General features: G+C 40.6%; 1 protein-coding gene across 1 annotated transcript in view; it reads right to left on the bottom strand.

The window, feature by feature from the left end:
* Positions 1–7905: 7905 nt before the first annotated feature.
* Positions 7906–17617, bottom strand: part of LOC136151636 (sterol carrier protein 2) — a 106186-nt gene continuing 96474 nt past the window's right edge. The window contains exons 15-16 of the mRNA XM_065912934.1: positions 12494–12573; positions 7906–9594 (exon numbers count right to left, since the gene is read on the bottom strand). Coding sequence (XP_065769006.1) covers positions 9499–9594; positions 12494–12573 — 176 coding nt within the window. The 3' untranslated portion in view covers positions 7906–9498. The remainder of the gene's footprint in view (positions 9595–12493; positions 12574–17617) is intronic.

Here is a 17617-nt window from a genome sequence, read left to right on the forward strand (position 1 = left end):
TCCATACATGACTACTGAGAAGACCATAGCCTTGACTTCAGGGACCTTTGTTGGCAAAGTGATGTTTTTGCTTTTTAACTCAATGTCTACGTTTATCATAGCTTCCTTGCCAAGAAGCAAACATCTTCTAATTTCATGGCTACTATCACCACCACAGTGATTTTAGAGCCCAAGAGGAAATCTGCCACTGCTTCCACCTTTTTCTCTTCTATTTGCCATGAAATGATGGAACCAGTTTTCATTCCAATCCCAAAGAAAGGCAATGCTAAAGAATGTTCAAACTACCGCAAAGTTGCACTCATCTCACACACTAGCATAGTAATGCTCAAAATTCTTCAAGCCAGGCTTCAGCAATATGTGAATAGAGAACTTCCAGATGTTCAAGCTGGATTTAGAAAAGGTAGGAACCATAGATCAAATTGCTACATCTGTTAGATCATAGAAAAAGCAAGAGAGTTCCAGAAAAACATCTACTTCTGCTTTACTGACTACACCAAAGCCTTTGACTGTGTACATCACAACAAACTGTGGAAATTCTTCAAGAGGTCAGAGTACCAGACCACCTTACCTGCCCTCTGAGGAATCTGTATGCAGGTCAAGAAGCAACAGTTAGAACTGGACATGGAACAACAGACTGGTTCTAAATTGGGAAAGGAGTATGTCAAGGCTGTATAATGTCACTTTATTTAACTTATATGCAGAGTACACCATGTGAAATGCTGGGTTGGTTGAAACACAAGCTGGAACCAAGATTGCTGGGAGAAATATCAATAACCTCAGATACAAAGATGATACCACTCTTATGGCAGAAAGCGAAGAAGAACTAAAGAGCCTCTTGATGAAAGTGAAAGAGGAGAGTGAAAAAGTTGGCTTAAAACTCAGCATTCAAAAAACAAAGATCATGGCATTCGGTCCTATTACTTCATGGTAAATAGATGGGGAAACAATGGAAACAGTGACAGACTTTATTTTATTGGGCTTCGAAATCATTGCAGATGGTGACTGCAACCATGAAATTAAAAGATGGTTTTCCTTGGAAGAAGAGCTATGACCAACCTACACAGCATATAGAAAAGCAGAGACATTACTTTGCTGACAAAGGCCCATCTAGTCAAAGCTATGGTTTTTCCAGTAGTCATGTGTGGATGTGAGAGTTGGACCATAAAGAAAGCTGAGTACTGACGAATTGAAGCTTTTGAACTGTGATGTTGGAGAAGACTCTTGAGAGTCCCTTGGATAGCAAGGAGATCCAACTAGTCTATCCTCAAGGAAACCAGTTCTGAGCATTCATTGGAAGGACTGATGTTGAAGCCGAAACTCCAATACTTTGGCCACCTGATGTTAAGAACTGACTCATTGGAAAAGACCCTGATGCTGGAAAAGATTGAAGGCAGGAGGAGAAGGGGACAACAGAGGATGAGATGGTTGGGTGATATCACCGACTCAATGGACATGAGTTTGAGTAAACTCCGGGAATTGGTGTGGACAGGCAGGCCTGGCGTGCTGCAGTCCATAGGGTCACAAAGAGTCGGACATGACTGAATGACTGAACTGAACTGAACTGATCCTGCCCTACTTTGGTCTCCAGAGAATCACGGAGGAACCTGACAGAGAAGAATAGCAGCTTCTGAGATCTCTGCATCAGTGGCTACTCTAGAGGCCAGGCTGGAGTGGAATGACAAGGCCTTGATTATTGCCTATAAACTGCATATGCTCAATGGTGGCACCATAAACTGGGGCTGACCTATTTAGCTTCTTACTCCCAGGTGAGTCAAAAATACTAATCTCCTGGTTAACAAATAATGAAAATCTTCCTAAACAGGGGGTTTGGGGACTTATAGGACCTGATATGAACCAACTGCACACCAGAGTTCTTACTGCAAAGCGTAGTCTTTGTTTTCTACTGAGTAGCTTCATTTCAGACTGCTGCATGAGACTGAGGTCTCTCAGAGGCATGCACGCTGTGCACAAACAGAGACCGGCGTGAGGAGACCAAGGAGCCACCAAAGCCCACACATTCGCATGGCCCAACCCCAGAGTCCAGAGGCAGTGAAAGGCCTGGATTCTAGACTCCTCATGGGATGAACAAGCTTATGTGAGACTTTACTGGCCTCTGGTCCTGCTCCTACAAACTGATACTCTGTATGCTGTTTCAGAACATCCCAACCCAGGGATCGGCTGGAAGGCATGGCTGTCTTCAGGAAGAAGCACTGCCCCCACCTAGATTTGTTGGCGAGTGACCTCCATTTAACCCTGAAGCAAGGGAGATGCACACCTTACAGAACAGGATCCAGAAGGAAGAAGTGCAGCACCTCTGCCCTCATCATTTCACCTCTCTGGGTTCCAGTTTCCTCAAGGACAATGATGGATAGGAAATGATTGGCATGGTGCCTGGTAGTAGGGTGCTAACTATTGCCACCTACTGCTCCCTTCATTTCTCCTCACCCAGCCGAGCTCATCACTGGCGTCAGGTTTGCTTTGGAGCATACCTGTCTCTCCCTAACAGAACAATAAACCAAGGATAAAACAGGCCCCTCTGGGCCTTTATAGTGCTGGCACTCAAGTCTGATCGCTGTGTCTCAGTTATTAGGTGCTCACCAGAGATGCCAAGAGGGTGTAAGAAGCACCCCACAATAGCCGTTTCTTCCTCAGTACAGTAGAAATAATAAGGAAACTCTGGTTGTGGTTGAATAGACTCAGCTCTCTGCCAGTTACTCACTGTTTGCCTCAGCCTCCTCAACTACAATGAACCTGTTGTGAGGATTAAAAAATAATAATAATAAAATACCTGATGTTCCATAAACATGAGTTATTATTAAAGTACAGTGTTAAGAACCAGATGAAATCACTGCTGTGAAAAACCTTTTGTAAACTGTAGGGTGGCAGGCAAATCTCTGATGGTGCATTAGATAGCTTTCAGAAGCCCTGAAAAGGGGACAATTAACTCAGATGGATAACATGGAAGGTTAAGAAATGGACAGGTAACACTGGCTGAAGGATCAATAGGCACTGGAAGCAAAGAAGAGGAAGCCTGAAGTGAACAGCATGAGCAAAAGTGAGCATGATGACGACACCTAGAAAGAAAGTGGGGCTGATATGCACATCAGCAGCCCCCTTCCGGTACCAAGGCAGGACAAGACACAGTCATGCTGTCACTCTTCTTTTTGGCTGCATCGGGTCTTGGTTGGGGCACGCAGGGTCTTCATTGTGTCATGCAGGATCTTTCACTGCTGCACACAGACAGTCCTGTTGTGGCACACAGGTTCTGGAGCGGGCAGACTTAAGTAGTTTCAGCGTGAGGGCTTAGTTGCTCTGCAGCATGTGGGATCTTGGTTCCCTGACCAGAAATCGAATCCACGTCCCCTGCGTTGCAAGGCAGATTCTTAACCACAGGACCATCATGGACGTCCCCATGTGGTCACTCTAACTGATCTGAGCTTCCTAAGTCTATGCCCGGCCAGGATCAGGAGTCAGCAAGCCATGGGCATGGACACAGACCGGTAACATTGTTGACCCGCTGCTAAATACAAATATGCCCCATAGTTGTGCTCATTTCCTGGGAGAGTAACACAGAAGAGCCCTAATCTTAGGAATCAGCACCAACCACATAAGCAGTTATCTACTTAGGACAGTAACCACTTTGCTGATCTTCTTTCCCTCATCTGTTAAATGAGGAGAATTTAAAAACCCAGACAAACCTTTTAGCCAACCCAAGGGAACGGCTACCCACTCCACTATTCTGGCCTGGAAAATTCCAAGGGGATTCTATACAGTCCATGGGGTTACAGAGTCGGACAGGATGGAATGACTCAAAAAAAAAAAAAAAATAGCATTTCAGAGTCTGGTTAGCTAACAACACAAAAATCTAGTCAACTCATCATAATGCAGAATCTGTGAGACCCCTCAACTTGTTTTCCTGCAACTAGATGGTCCCATCTCAGGGTGATGGGAGACAGTAACACCCGAAATGTGTTGCTTACATCCAGTCTACTCTGTGGCTTCCCTGGTGGCTCAGACGGTAAAGAATCTACCTGCAGTGTGGGAGACCTGGGTTCTATCCCTGGGTCAGGAAGATACCCTGAAGGAGGGCATGAACCCACTCCAGTATTCTTGCCTGGAGAATCCCATGGACAGAAGAGCCTGGCAGGCTACAGTCCATAGGGTTGCACAGAGTCGGACACAACTAAAGCGACTTACCACACACACAGTTAATTCTATAATCTCATTGTGACTGCTGTCACTGCAGAAAACCCTGCTTCACAAAGACAAGACATTGGAAATGCAAGCAGGCTTTTCAGTGCTTTTGTGGCTATCTCAGGATATTGTGCCTTGACTTTAACCCAGGAAGTATGGAGATTTGAAGTTATCTCAAATATACTTTATGGCCACCATTATTTTCGATCTCAACCAATTGATCCTTAGCACGGACAAAGTCAATTAACCTGGCTTATTCACAAATGGGCCACAGATACATTCCTTCCCAGTTTGAGGGTGTGTTGTGGTTGTGAAGTCATGCTCAAACTCTACTGAAAGCTGAGATCAGTGATTACGCACCAGCTGGGAGAAAGACAGCCCTAGCTCAGTCTCTTTCAAAATCTCTCCTAATGTTTTAAACATGTCAAAAACCCCAATGTTCACTCATTGCCACTATAATTTTAGTTTGGCTTTGAATGCAGCCACTTTATTTGCTGACTTGAACACAACTGCTATTCTCCCCTGAAGTGACAGATACAGTTTGTTAAGCAGGTTGAATATGTCACACAAGTAAGTAAGTTTTGCAACCCATTCTGGGTCACCAAAATGTGCTGCCAGTGGTGACTATTTCTCTGAGAAAGAAATCTCTGGAGTGACTCTTGTTTTTTGTTGTTGTTGTTGTTTTTTAATTGTAGGCTAATTACTTTACAATATCTGGCCATAGAAAAATGGTACAGATGAACCTATTTGCAGGGCAGGAATAGAGACACAGATGCAGAGAACAGACATGTGGACAGAGGGGCAAAGGAGAGGGTTGGACTAGCATATATACACCACCATGTGCACAACAGATAGCTCCTGGGAAGATGCTGGGTAGCACAGGGAGCTCAGCTCGATGTTCAGCGATGACCTTGAGCAGTGGGGGTGCAGTGGGAGGGAGGCTCACCAGGGAGGGGATACATGTATACTCACAGTTGATTCATGTTGTGCTACAGCAGAAACTAACACAACATTGTCAGGTAATTATAATCCAATTTTTAAAAAAACTCTGGCCAGTGATCTACCTTTAGAAAGCCATCTCACTTTCGTGTATAAGAAAAGACATGTGTGCTCTGCGTCAATCTTCTCATAGACCTGCATGAGTAGACGTGAGTTAAAGGCACGTACTTCAATGTGGTTTATAATTTTAATCACATCCTGCAAAATGTTAAGTTCAGGAGACATTTTTCGCCTAGCCAGCATTTCTCTATGGATGACCCAGTGCATAGCCTCACACTCAGAATCAACCTCTTTGACCCAAGTAGAGAAACCAGAAAGCTGTCCAGTCTTGGCAGACACTCCATCCATGCATATACTGACATAAAATGACCAACTTAGTTTTCCTTATATATAATCAAAGACTTGAATAGCTCTGCAGCTGCAGTGTTGGTTGGCAACAAGAATGCACATAACATATCCTCGCGCATATCCTCCTGAAAAAATTATAGCACAAAAACAAGAATCGTTGCCTTGTTGTCAGCATCGGTGGATTCATCAACCTGGATTGCATACCATGGTGACTCATTAATCCTAACAATTGTGCCTCAATATCTTCTGTTATTTCATCAAGTCATCTAGTTACAGTGCTAGCAAAAAGAAGAACACATGCCACCTTTTGAACTGCAGTCTCTCGTAAAAGTTCACGACAAATGTCCATAGCAGCAGGCAGGATCAACTCTTCACCAATAGTAAAGAGCGTCTTAGTTTTAGCAATGCAGTTAGCCACTAAAAATGATGCTCTCAGGGCAGACACATTTGATGAAGTGGTGGCCTTCAATAATTGCTTCAGTTCTTCATGTTCACATTTTTTTCTTTTGAAAAACTCCAAAGGCTTGTGTTTTAATGCAGGGTGCTTGGTCTTTATGTGGTGAAGCAGTTTTAAAGTTTCATGGCTTCATTGGACAGCCGGTCACCACATATTAAACAGAGTGGGTTTGGAGAATGTGAATCACCTCTGCAATGAACCCATTCATTTAAGTAGGACTCTTGGTATTTTCTTTTAAATGCAGCTTTCTTTTTCTTGGCAATCTTAAGAGTCTTCTGCAGTCTCATCATTGGGTTTTTCCCTGTTTTCAAAGAAGCTCTCCAGCAAGGTTTGTTGTTCATTTTGACTAGGGTTAGGCATGTGGACCTACCAAAACTGTGACTGAGACAAGTGAGCAGTGCAGGAAAAGAGGCATGGATGGAAGCGGTAAATAAAATAATGGGCAGGGTCACACATGGACTAAAATAAGCGTTAGATTCTGACTGAAAGCCTGCCGCTAGATGCAGCTTGTCACTTGTCACTCACTGATAGGATTTTGATGAGTCTGCAAGCAATTGATTTTGGTCTCTGTGCAGTCAACTAACAATAATCTGTATTTGCAGCCACTTACCAGGGCTAGCCTCATCACCGCAACACCACCTCAGATCATTAGGCATTAGATTCTCTTAAAGAGCACGCAACCAAGGTCCCTCACATGCGCAGTTCACAATAGGGTTTGCGTTCCTATGACAATCTAATGCTGCTGCTGATTTGACAGAAGGAGCAGCTCAGGCAGTAATGTGAGCAATGGGGAGCAGCTGTAAATAAAGATGATGCTTTGTTCACCGGCTGCTCACCTCCTGTTGTGTGGCTCAGTTCCTAACAGGCCACAGATAGAAACCAGTCTATGGCCTGGGGTTTGGTGAACCCAAACTTAACATAATAAACAAATGCCAATATAACTGGCTCCTGTTTATCTATTCAACTTCATCCTGGGCCTTTAGTTCCAGGTCATTATATTCCATTCACACTGGCCCTCTTGCAATTTGTAGAACAAGCCAGGCATCTTTCCTTTCCTGAATGATTCTTTGCATGGTTCATTCCTCAAACTGTAGATCTCAGCTTAAATATTACCTCCTCAGAGATGTCTCCCTCAACCACTGTATCAAAAGAGGCCCCTCACTATGACTCTTCATCACAGCACCCTGACCATCCCCCATATGGCATATCAGTCTGTAATAATGATTCTTTGACTGATGTCTCTCCCACTAGGCTGTAAGCACTATTAGGTGAGGAGCTCACTGCTATCTCCAGTGCCTAGCATTACCCTCAATATCGTACCCTATAGACAGTAGGCACACAAGATATATTTGTTCAGTGAATCAACAAATGAGAAAAGACTCAAAAAACAGAACATTAAAAAAAAAACCCTACAGACATCGTATCACACATCACAGAGACAAAAGGCGGGGAGAATAAGGGAACTCACACTTCAGTACGGGAACTGAGAATGACTAGGATGTACACCTAACACTAACTTAGGTTAGTTCTCTTTCTAGAGTCTCATATAATCGTAGGAGGTCAATATTAATATCTCCACTTTATAAATCAGGTAACTGAAGCTCAATCTGCTCAAGTAGCAAAACAGGTAACAGCATCAGTTTTACCCCAGATTTGTTAACCTCTTTCCTCCAAACCATGATGCTTCCCTAGAAATTAAACTGCTGCTATATTTTTATCATGAAATACTTCTCTATTATACATATAAATTATATTTACACATGAATCTATCTATCTCTACCCCAAGAACCTGTTGTTGTTGTTGTTTTTTCAGGTTCATCCTAAAGGCTATAACAAATATCTCCTGCTACCTGAAATAAGTGAAGACAGAACGCAGCAGCAAATCCAAACTACAAAGAAGTCACACATTTTGTTGGAACAATTTTCTTGAAGCCTTTATTTCTTCAGAGAGTAAAAAGCAACCATGATTAGGAAGTAAGTCTGTGTTCTGAATTCATTTTGGGGGACCTGAGGTCAACTTATACTGGCTTATTTACCACCTTTCCCTAGCTCCAAACATTGTTCTGCTGGTCGCAGAACATGCAAAGTTAAATGGTCTAGGGGGATCAGATCCACAGTCCTGATTTCATTATTAGAGACTCCAAGTATTTAAACAAACAAATGAAACCACCTGGCTTTTTACCTCCAACCACCTTTGGGTGAAGTAACCATCTTAACAGAAGAAAGGTGGGGTCTGGATGTCTCCCAAAGGTTCTACTAAGAGACTCACAAGATTATCAGAGCAGAAGGAGCCTTAGAGACCATCTTAAATTCTCTCTTTTAACAGTTTAGGGAAAAGGTTCAGACAGACAGTCACTTATTTGCCTAAGAGAAACAAGACTCCTAACTTCTAGTCAAGTGCTCTTTCCACCACAACACAGCACCTCCCTAATCAAGAACTAGTGGCTGATTATGCCAGAGTACCAGTAGACAGTAGTCTAGGTAACACAGATTATAAATCTCAAATTTTTCTCTTACTCTCCATCATTTGGAAAACTTTGAACAAAAATAATATACACAGTAAAAACAAAGGCAATGAGGAAGAGCTATTTTAATTTTGATATTAAATATTCTTCCAAAAACATAATTTTACCCCACATTTTACTGAGTTATTAGAAATGACATTAGCATTAGAAAAACTAGGAAGATAAATGTGGTTAAACTAACATACGAAAAAGGAAAATTATAATTAAGAATGTTACAAATTTAAATTAATACAAGATTATAATTTGAAAACTGTGCATCTCAAAGCAAACTCCATTCACTGAATTACTTTCAAAACAGCATTTTGTGACTCTTACACACTGATTTTTTCAAGAACAAATCTCATTTAAAAATATTTTTATTTTAAAAAATAGGCCTGGGTTCAGTGGTAGATTTTTACTCCCAAGCTTTGATCACATTTCTTTGATTTGGGAAGAAAATGCCACTTTGATGGCATGAAATTCAAATTTTTAAAGTTTATTTTTTTAAAAACAAAAATCCCAGTACAGAATTTTAAAAATTATCACTGGGAAATATATTAATGTCATTAAATGCACAACATTAATTACTGGTCAGCTAATAATGGTATTCTGTTTCTTCCCTCATTTTCCCAAGGAAAACTTGAAATTTCAGCAGAATAATCTTCAAATATACATTATTAGCAAAATGAGAGCTTCTGTTTACATACGTTTTGTATTTTGCTATTTCTAACTTTATTCTAAAACTCAATTTTACCCCCAAACCATAATTACCACATTAACTCTGTGATGCACATTTGTTTGCAACTCAGCAAAGCAGTAGTAAACCATCAGGTTCTATTCACCCAGTGCTTAGAAAAAACAGAACTGATCACACCCATTTAAAAACAAATCTCATGCTATTTCCCAATGTATAGTTTCAATCTAAGTTCTGACAATGAAATATATGGATATATATCTATATATCTCATCTTGATCTTCAAAGGAGGCAAAGGGAGTTCACAGCTTAGCTTTGCCAGGCTGAAGCTGGAGATTTTGTAATTTCATAGCCAGACCCATGTTGCCGTTGATTTTCAATTTGCCTTGAAAGAAGGCCTGTGAGGAAGAAAAAATAACATTTATTATTTGCTTTTTTTGTTTTGAGATCACTGATATTTCTAGATTATCCATAGGGTCACAAAGAATTGGACATGACTGAAATGCCTTAGCACACATGCACTAAACTATCCAGCCCCAAGATGATTTATTTATCCAGGTGTCAAACTTTCTTCAAAATATGAAACTTGGCTTTCCATAACAGATTTAGCACCTGATTCATCACAAGGGTGAATTTGTAAAAGTCATGCTTTACACAGAGCAGTCAAAAGGAACACTTTTCCAAAATCTGTTCTCTTAGAAACTGAGTCTGCCATTACCTGTCTTCCTCAAAGGAGGTACATTTTCCACATATTAGGCAGAGTGGGCTCATGCTAGACTGATTTTATTTAAAAACATTACACGTTCAGTGGGTCTGCCAGCAGGGAGGAAAAGCACATGTGTAACATACTTAGAAACTTGGGATTTGATTACAGATGCATCTATGCAATGAAACGTCACCATTTTTCTCCCTTTTTTGTATTCCCTACAGAGGGAGGCAGAGCAGCTTGCTGAGACTGAGGCACCTGTGTGAATCTTTGGCTCAATAAGGAGACTCGAACCAGTCCCAAGTGCAGAGATTCAACTTCTTCCATTTAACAACTGCCTGGGAGGATTTTCCTGCTGGTCCAGTGGTTAAAAATCTGCCTTCCAATGCAGGGAACATGAGTTTGAACCCTGGTCCAGGTAGATTCCACATGCTGCAGGGCAAATTTAAGTCTGTGCATCACAACTACTAAAGCCTGTGCACTCTAGAGAAGATATGAACATTAGCACATTAACGCAAAGGTCTCCCACATTTATCTTTAATTCCTCTGGGTGCTAACAGGTGTTCAGGAAAAGTAAGCTGACATTTCACTCTGCAAATGGGTGGTAAACAGATAAACTGAGAAAACAAAGGCAGTGGAGTGTGAAGCCTGACCACGCTACCAAGTGAGTGTATGGAGTGCACAGTGGCTGAGCTGCAGTGGGTGGGAAGGGGGACGTGCCAGCTCTGACACTGGTGGCCTCTGTTCTTTCCAGATTTTGAAGAGGGTGCAGTGGGTGGAAATGTCAGTGTCAATGTGTGTATTCAGTTGAAACGTCATAGATGTAAGTCTCTCACTTGTCAATGCATCAGCTGAAATGTGCTTAGTTGCTAAGAATAACCATTTTTAAAAGGAATACAAATAGGAGTCAGATTTAGTTGTTTTATCTAATCTTTCAAATTACGAGGGTACCATAGGAACAAGACCTGAAACAAATCAGGCTGAGTTAACAACAACAAAAAAAATAAAGTTATAATGGAAGCAGCATCCTAGTTTCCTTTGTACTATCTACGGATAACATACATCAAGTTTACTCAACATTGTGCAACTAAAGGGTATAAGAAGAACCCAGACAACTGGAGGCCTGAAAAATCTATACAAGGCATAAATACATTTTAGAGAAATACAAATGGTGGTGCTAGTGGTGAAGAACCTGCCTGCCAAAGCCGAAGACATAGACGCAGGTTCAATCCCTGGATCGGGAAGACCCTGGAGGAGGGCATGGCAACCCACTCCAGTATTCTTGCCTGGAGAGTCTCATGGACGGAGGAGCCCAGCGGGCTACAGTTCACAGGGTCACAAAGGGTTGGACACGACTGATACAACTTAGCATGCATGCACACCAGGCACCATGTTAAGTTCTAAAGACACAAGGATGAACAAGATATGGTTTGTTTCCTTGAGACAAACACAATCTAAATCTAATGGGGAAGAGACAGGCACATTATGACTAGCATAATGAAACAAGTGCTAGGTTAGCAGTCCAGCAAGTGGCCCAGAAGAGGGACTGACTATAGCTCCCCAACAATGTGGTAGCAGGTCTTTAAATATAACATCTAAATTCATGTTGTTTTGTTATATTAATATTTATTTATTTGGCTATGTCGGTTCTCACTTGCAGCATAAGGGACCTTTAGTTGCAGAATGTGAACTATTAGTTGTAGCATGTGGCATCTAGTTCCCCGACCAGGGATCGAACACAAGCCCCATGAATTGGGAGTGCAGAGTCTTAACCACTGAACCACTAGGGAAGTCCCTAAGTTCATTTTGAAAGACAAGGAGTTTGTCAAGGAAGTCACAGCTCAGACAAAAAAAAAAAAAAAAGAGCACAGGCAAAGATACGAAAGTAGAAGGTCTTGCCTCTGTGACCACCGGCCCCTCCTTCTATCTGAATGACTCCTATTCTCCACCTGTACACTGCTGATTCCTGATCACTCCCAGGACAAAGCCAAGTGTTGTTTCCTCTGTGAAGCCTTCTCTGACAGCCCAGGAAGACATGGCTTCTCTTCTTCCACCCTCCCCAACCACAAGCCAGACAGGGCACCATGACTATTTGGCTTATTCTTCTGCAAACCTGTCTTGTACCAAATTGTGGATGCCCTGAACAAGTGAACTATTTCTTATTCATCTGGACATTTCTAGCACACAAGGCAGTGGCTGGCCCGTGGTTAGATCCACAACTGTTTGTCATTCACTAAGTGGACATTTGGGGAACACTGAGTTTTGTGGGTTTGACCTCTTCAGATTTTATGGGATGAGGCTGAGACAGGTGATGAAGTCAAATGGGCTGAAACCCACCTGTGCGTGTATTTGTGCTAAGTCGCTCAGTCATGTCCAACTTTTTGCAACCTCATGAACTGTAGCTAGCCAGGCTCCTCTGTCCATGGGGGTTCTCCAAGCAAGAATATTAGAGTGCCCTCCTCCAGGGCATCTTCCCAGCCCAGGCATCAAACCCAGGTCTCCTGTATTGCAGGCGGATTCTTTACCAACTGAGCCATCAGGGAAAAACCAAAACACATCTAATATAAGGATATAAGCACCATCATACATACCGTCTGAGGATTCATTTTACCAGTCATCAAAGCCAGTAAGTCCGAGTCAGCCATTGTGATTGTGCAGTCAGCCTTCTTATCTAAAACAGACATTCAGAAAGAAAGAGAAAAGGGGAGTGTTCAGTTTCATGTGTACATTTTAGTCAAAAGTCACTGACTGCAACAGAATCACACCCAGTGTTAGTGTGGGCACATGGGCATTCATATACACTCTACAGTAGCCTGGTAAAATGTGGCATAAATCACAAGCAATCTTGATATTTAGCAAGAGGGAATACATTAAATAATGATGGTATATTCATATAGTGGGGTACAATGCAGCCATTAGATGATGAGGATCTACATTTCACTGACCTGAAAAGATACTCATATTATACTGTTCATGATACGGTTACACAAGCCAGTTACAAAACGAACTATAAGCATGAACCCACGTTTTGCTTAAAAACAGATATTCAATTATATATGTACAGGAAAAACATCTGTAAACTTGGAGACCAATATAATAATAGTAGCTACTGTGGCACACAGACTCTAAGGTGACCCCTGTGATCGTTGCCTTCCAGTTTTCATTCATGCCTTCGTATAATCCCCTATTCTCGAGTATGGTCAGGACCTGTGACTTGCTTCTAGCCTGCAGAACATGAGAAAGATGATGGTCTGTCATTCTTGTGTTGTATTACATTATATAAGACTCTCTCTTGCTGGCCTACTTTGTCTCACTCTCCTGCTGGCCTTGAATAAGCTAGCTGCTATCCTGTGAGCTACATACTGCACAGGGAGAGAGCCACATGGCAGGGTACTGGCCTTTAGGAGCTGAGGGTAGACTCTGGTCTATAACCAGTAAAAAAAAAAAAAAAAAAAAAAAACAAACCTGATGCTATCATTCTTACAGTTGCAAGGAAGTTACTTCTGCAGCAACATGATTGAGCTTGTATTTAAACCCCTTCTCCAGCCAAGTCTCCAGATGACAACCCAGCCCTGGACAACACGCTGACTGCAGCCTGCAAGACCTTATGCAGAGGACCCAGCTAAGCTGTCCTCAGCCAACTTACCCATGGAAGCTATGAAGTAATAAATGTGTGTGTTGTTTTAAACCACTAAGTTAGTGGTCATTTGTCACACAGTAATAGCAGATGCATGCCTAGTGATATCTGGGCTTAACAAAACCTTTCTGCAAAGGATCAGACATTACATATTTTAGGCTGTGTGAGCCATTAGGTCTCTACTGCAACGCATCTACAGCACAACCCTGCACCCACTGCATTAGAGCAGCCACAGATGATACATAAACAAATGCATGCAGCTGGACTCCAACAAAACTAGTTTCAAAACAGTAGCAGACCAAAAGGGAGAAATTATTTGTAACTCATTTATCTAACAAAGAACTTGTAGCCAGAAAATATAAAAAAACTCCTATCACTCAATTAGAAAAGGGTGGATAGACCAACACAAAAATAGGTAAATAAACAGGCACATACAAAAGATCTCCAAACGGCCAAAGATAGCACATGAAATGGTGCTCAGCTCCACTAATCATCAGAAAAATGCAAATTTAAAGTATAGATCAGATACTACAACATACCTACTACAATGAATAGCTTCAAAAATACCCAGTGCTGGTGAGGGTGAACAGCTAAAAGGTCAATATAACGCTAGAGGGACTGTAAAATGTTACAGTCACTTTAGAAAACAGCCTGGAAGTTTCTTAGAAAGCTAAAAACACAAATGGCACATAACCTGGTAATCCCACTCTTAAGTGTTTACTCAAGAGAAATGAAAACATAAATCCACATAAAAACCTGTATATGAATGTTCATAATGGCTTTATTCAAACTGCCAAAACCTGGAAAAAAGACATATATACATCAGCCAGTGACTGGATAAGCTACTCAGCAACAAAAAAGGAACAAAACTACTGACAGTACATGAAAGAAGTGGGCTCAAAAAGCTGCAGGCTATCATGATTCCATTTGCAGTTTATGACATTCTGGAAAAAGTGAAACCACAGGGACAGAAATCAGATCAGGGGTTGCCAGGGCCTGAGCATGAGAGAAGGGGATTGACTACAAAAGGAGACAAGGACATTTTTTTGAAATATTCTGTATCTTGATTTTTGGTAGTGGCATACAACTGTAGGCATTTGTCTAAATTCATAGAATTGTAATCTAAAAAAGGTAGATTTTATTGTACATAAATTATACCTTAAAGAACTTGACTTTAAAAAAAAAAAACTAAATTACCAAAGTACTGTCAAAAATGTGGAGCAAATAAAACTCTCATATAACACTGAAGAGTAATACAGCAGAGAATTAAAACAGTATGTCCACAAGGAAACTTGGCTGTATGGTAGCTCATGAGTTAATATTTCTATTCCTGATTATATGCCAAATGGAGATAAGTACGTATGTCCACTAAAAGACACACATGAGAATGTCTGTAATGGCTTTATTCACTAACACCCCAAAATGGAAACATGTAAAGATATATCAACCATGAACTGAATAAATAAATTCTGATGCATTCACATAGTAAAAATGAACTAACACTACATGCAATAATATAATGAATCTTACAATAATGAAAGAAGCCACAAGTCAAACAGTAAATATTGTATGGCTCCATCTATATGAATTTCCAAAATAAATAAAATTCAACTTATGGTAATAGAACTTGGAATAGCGGTTCCTTTGGGGAATGATCAGAGATGGGAGGTGATATGCGGGAGGTTTCTAGAGTGCTGGCAACATTCTACATCTTGAGCTGGGAGATGTATTCATTTGTTAACATTTATTTGCCTGTACACTCAGATTTATGCCCTTCTTTATGGACTAGACATCAAAAAAATTTTACACAAAACAAAAAATCAGGTGGCGGGATGAATTTGGCCCACAGGCCACCATTTGTCAACTCTTGATATATATAGATGGTAAGATTATAGGAGAGTAACTTTTTCATTTTATTTCTCTATTTTTCATACTTGATTATGTATCACTTATATAAAAACAAAGTTTTTAAAATAATAATTTTAATACTATAATCAAAGTATAATGGCAAAAAGGCCATATCACAAAGACCCTAAATTCTTCTTGCAAAATCAGCCATGTCTACTTTGGACAAATGAGAGGTTTCAAGTGCCAAAGGAAAAATTCACCAAGAAATTAAAATTTTCAGCAGTCAGTGTTTTAGGTAATCAGTATAACAACAGTACTCTAATAGCACTACAACTGATAACAGTAATAATATCAAATTATGGCCCAACAGTTAGCTAATCTTTGCCTTAATTAAAAAAAAAAAAATAGCAGTTGCTATCGTCTGAATGTCTGTATCCCCCCAAAACTCATATGCTGAAATCCTAATGCTTGATGCTATAGTATTAGTATGGAGGGCCTTCCGGGGTCATGACAGTAGAGCCCTTATGAATGGGATTTATGCCTTATTAAGAGGCTTCAGAGAGACCCTGAGCCCTTGGACAATGTGAGCCCACAGTAAGAAAGCACTGGCTATGAACCAGGAAGAGGGGCCTCACTAAATGTGATCATAGCAATGTCCTGATCTTGGACTTCCAGTCACCAGAACTATGACAGATAAATTCCTGTTGTTTATGCACCACCCAGGCAGTGGTATGTTCAATACAGCAGCTCAAATGGACTAGGATGGGGATAAACTATTAAAGTATATGATGCCCGTATTATTAACTAAAACAATATTGGAAATTAAAAATTTTTGTATGTCTTAGAATGCAGGGGTAACCCTTAAAAGGACTGTGATTTAACAGCCATTCCATCTTTGCCTGTAACAAAATTTTCTCATTACATGAAAAAAGGTCTAAAGTCGTAAAAATTAAGGTATTTATGGGGGGAGGGGTGGGATGGATTGAGAGATTGGGATTAACATATACACATTACTATGTATAAAACAGATAACTAATGAGAATCTACTGCAGCACAGAGACCTCTACTCTGTGCTCTGTGGCGACCTAAATGGATGGAAATCCAAAAAAGAAGGGATGTATGTATACATATAGGGCTTCCCTGGTGGCTCAGATGGTAAAGAATCTGCCTGCAATGTGGGACGCCGAGTTCAACTCCTGGGTTGGGAAGATCCCCTGGAGAAGGGAATGGCAACCCACTCTAGTATTCTTGCCTGGAGAACTCCATGGACAGAGGAGTCTGGTAGGCTATATGGTCCATGGGGTCACAGAGTTGGATACAACTGAGCAACTAACACTGACATGTTTACATAAGGCTGATTCACTTTGCTACACAGCAGAAACTGACGGTAGTGTAAAATAAGTACACTCCAATAATAAAAAATAATCACAATAAGCCTTAATATCAGGTAGAGTAATTCTTCCCACTTTATTTTTTGTAATGATTTTTAAGCTATCCTAGGGCCTATGATTTTCCATATAAATTTTTAAATAAGCTTGTCTATGACTGAGAAAAGTCTTGTTGGAATTTTGGTAGAAATTGTATTTAGTCCATAGATGAATTTGAGAAGTGACACCTTTATTCAACTGAGTCTTCCAGTCTAAGAATATGTTATTTCCCTCCATTCAGTTAGGTTTTCTTTGATTTCCTTTGTTAATGTTTTATAATTTTCAGCATATAGATTCTGTACATGTTTTTAAAGTGTAAATCTAAGTATTTAACTTTTTGTAGAAAACTAATAATATTAATACTATTGTGTTTTAAAAAACATTAAGGTATTTACAATTTAGAAAATCCAATTCTCTTGTAGATAGATAACATCAAAGAGCAGGGAGAAAAAAAGTTAGCAAATTGAGAGAGCTGGACTTGATTTATAGCTGGATTAGATCCTAATATTCCAAGAAAGGACTCCTAGTGACTTTAGGAAATAAACTGCTGCTGCTGCTGTTACTATGCCAGCACTCACTGAGCTCTCTCTATGCTGAGAGCTTCACATACCTGGACTTTATTTGATCTCAATAACCCTATGAGTATTGATAGAACTCCTCTTCCTTCACAGTTCAGGTACCATCAATTTCACCCCAAACACTCCTGGTGACTACCACCTAACAAACACTTTTCTCACTGCCAACACTCAATCTATCCTTTTTGCTTACTTAGATGGTGGTATCATCCATTCTCTTAAATGCAC

This window comes from Muntiacus reevesi, chromosome 1 (assembly GCF_963930625.1).
Source record: "Muntiacus reevesi chromosome 1, mMunRee1.1, whole genome shotgun sequence".
In the NCBI taxonomy this organism is placed as follows: domain Eukaryota; kingdom Metazoa; phylum Chordata; class Mammalia; order Artiodactyla; family Cervidae; genus Muntiacus; species Muntiacus reevesi.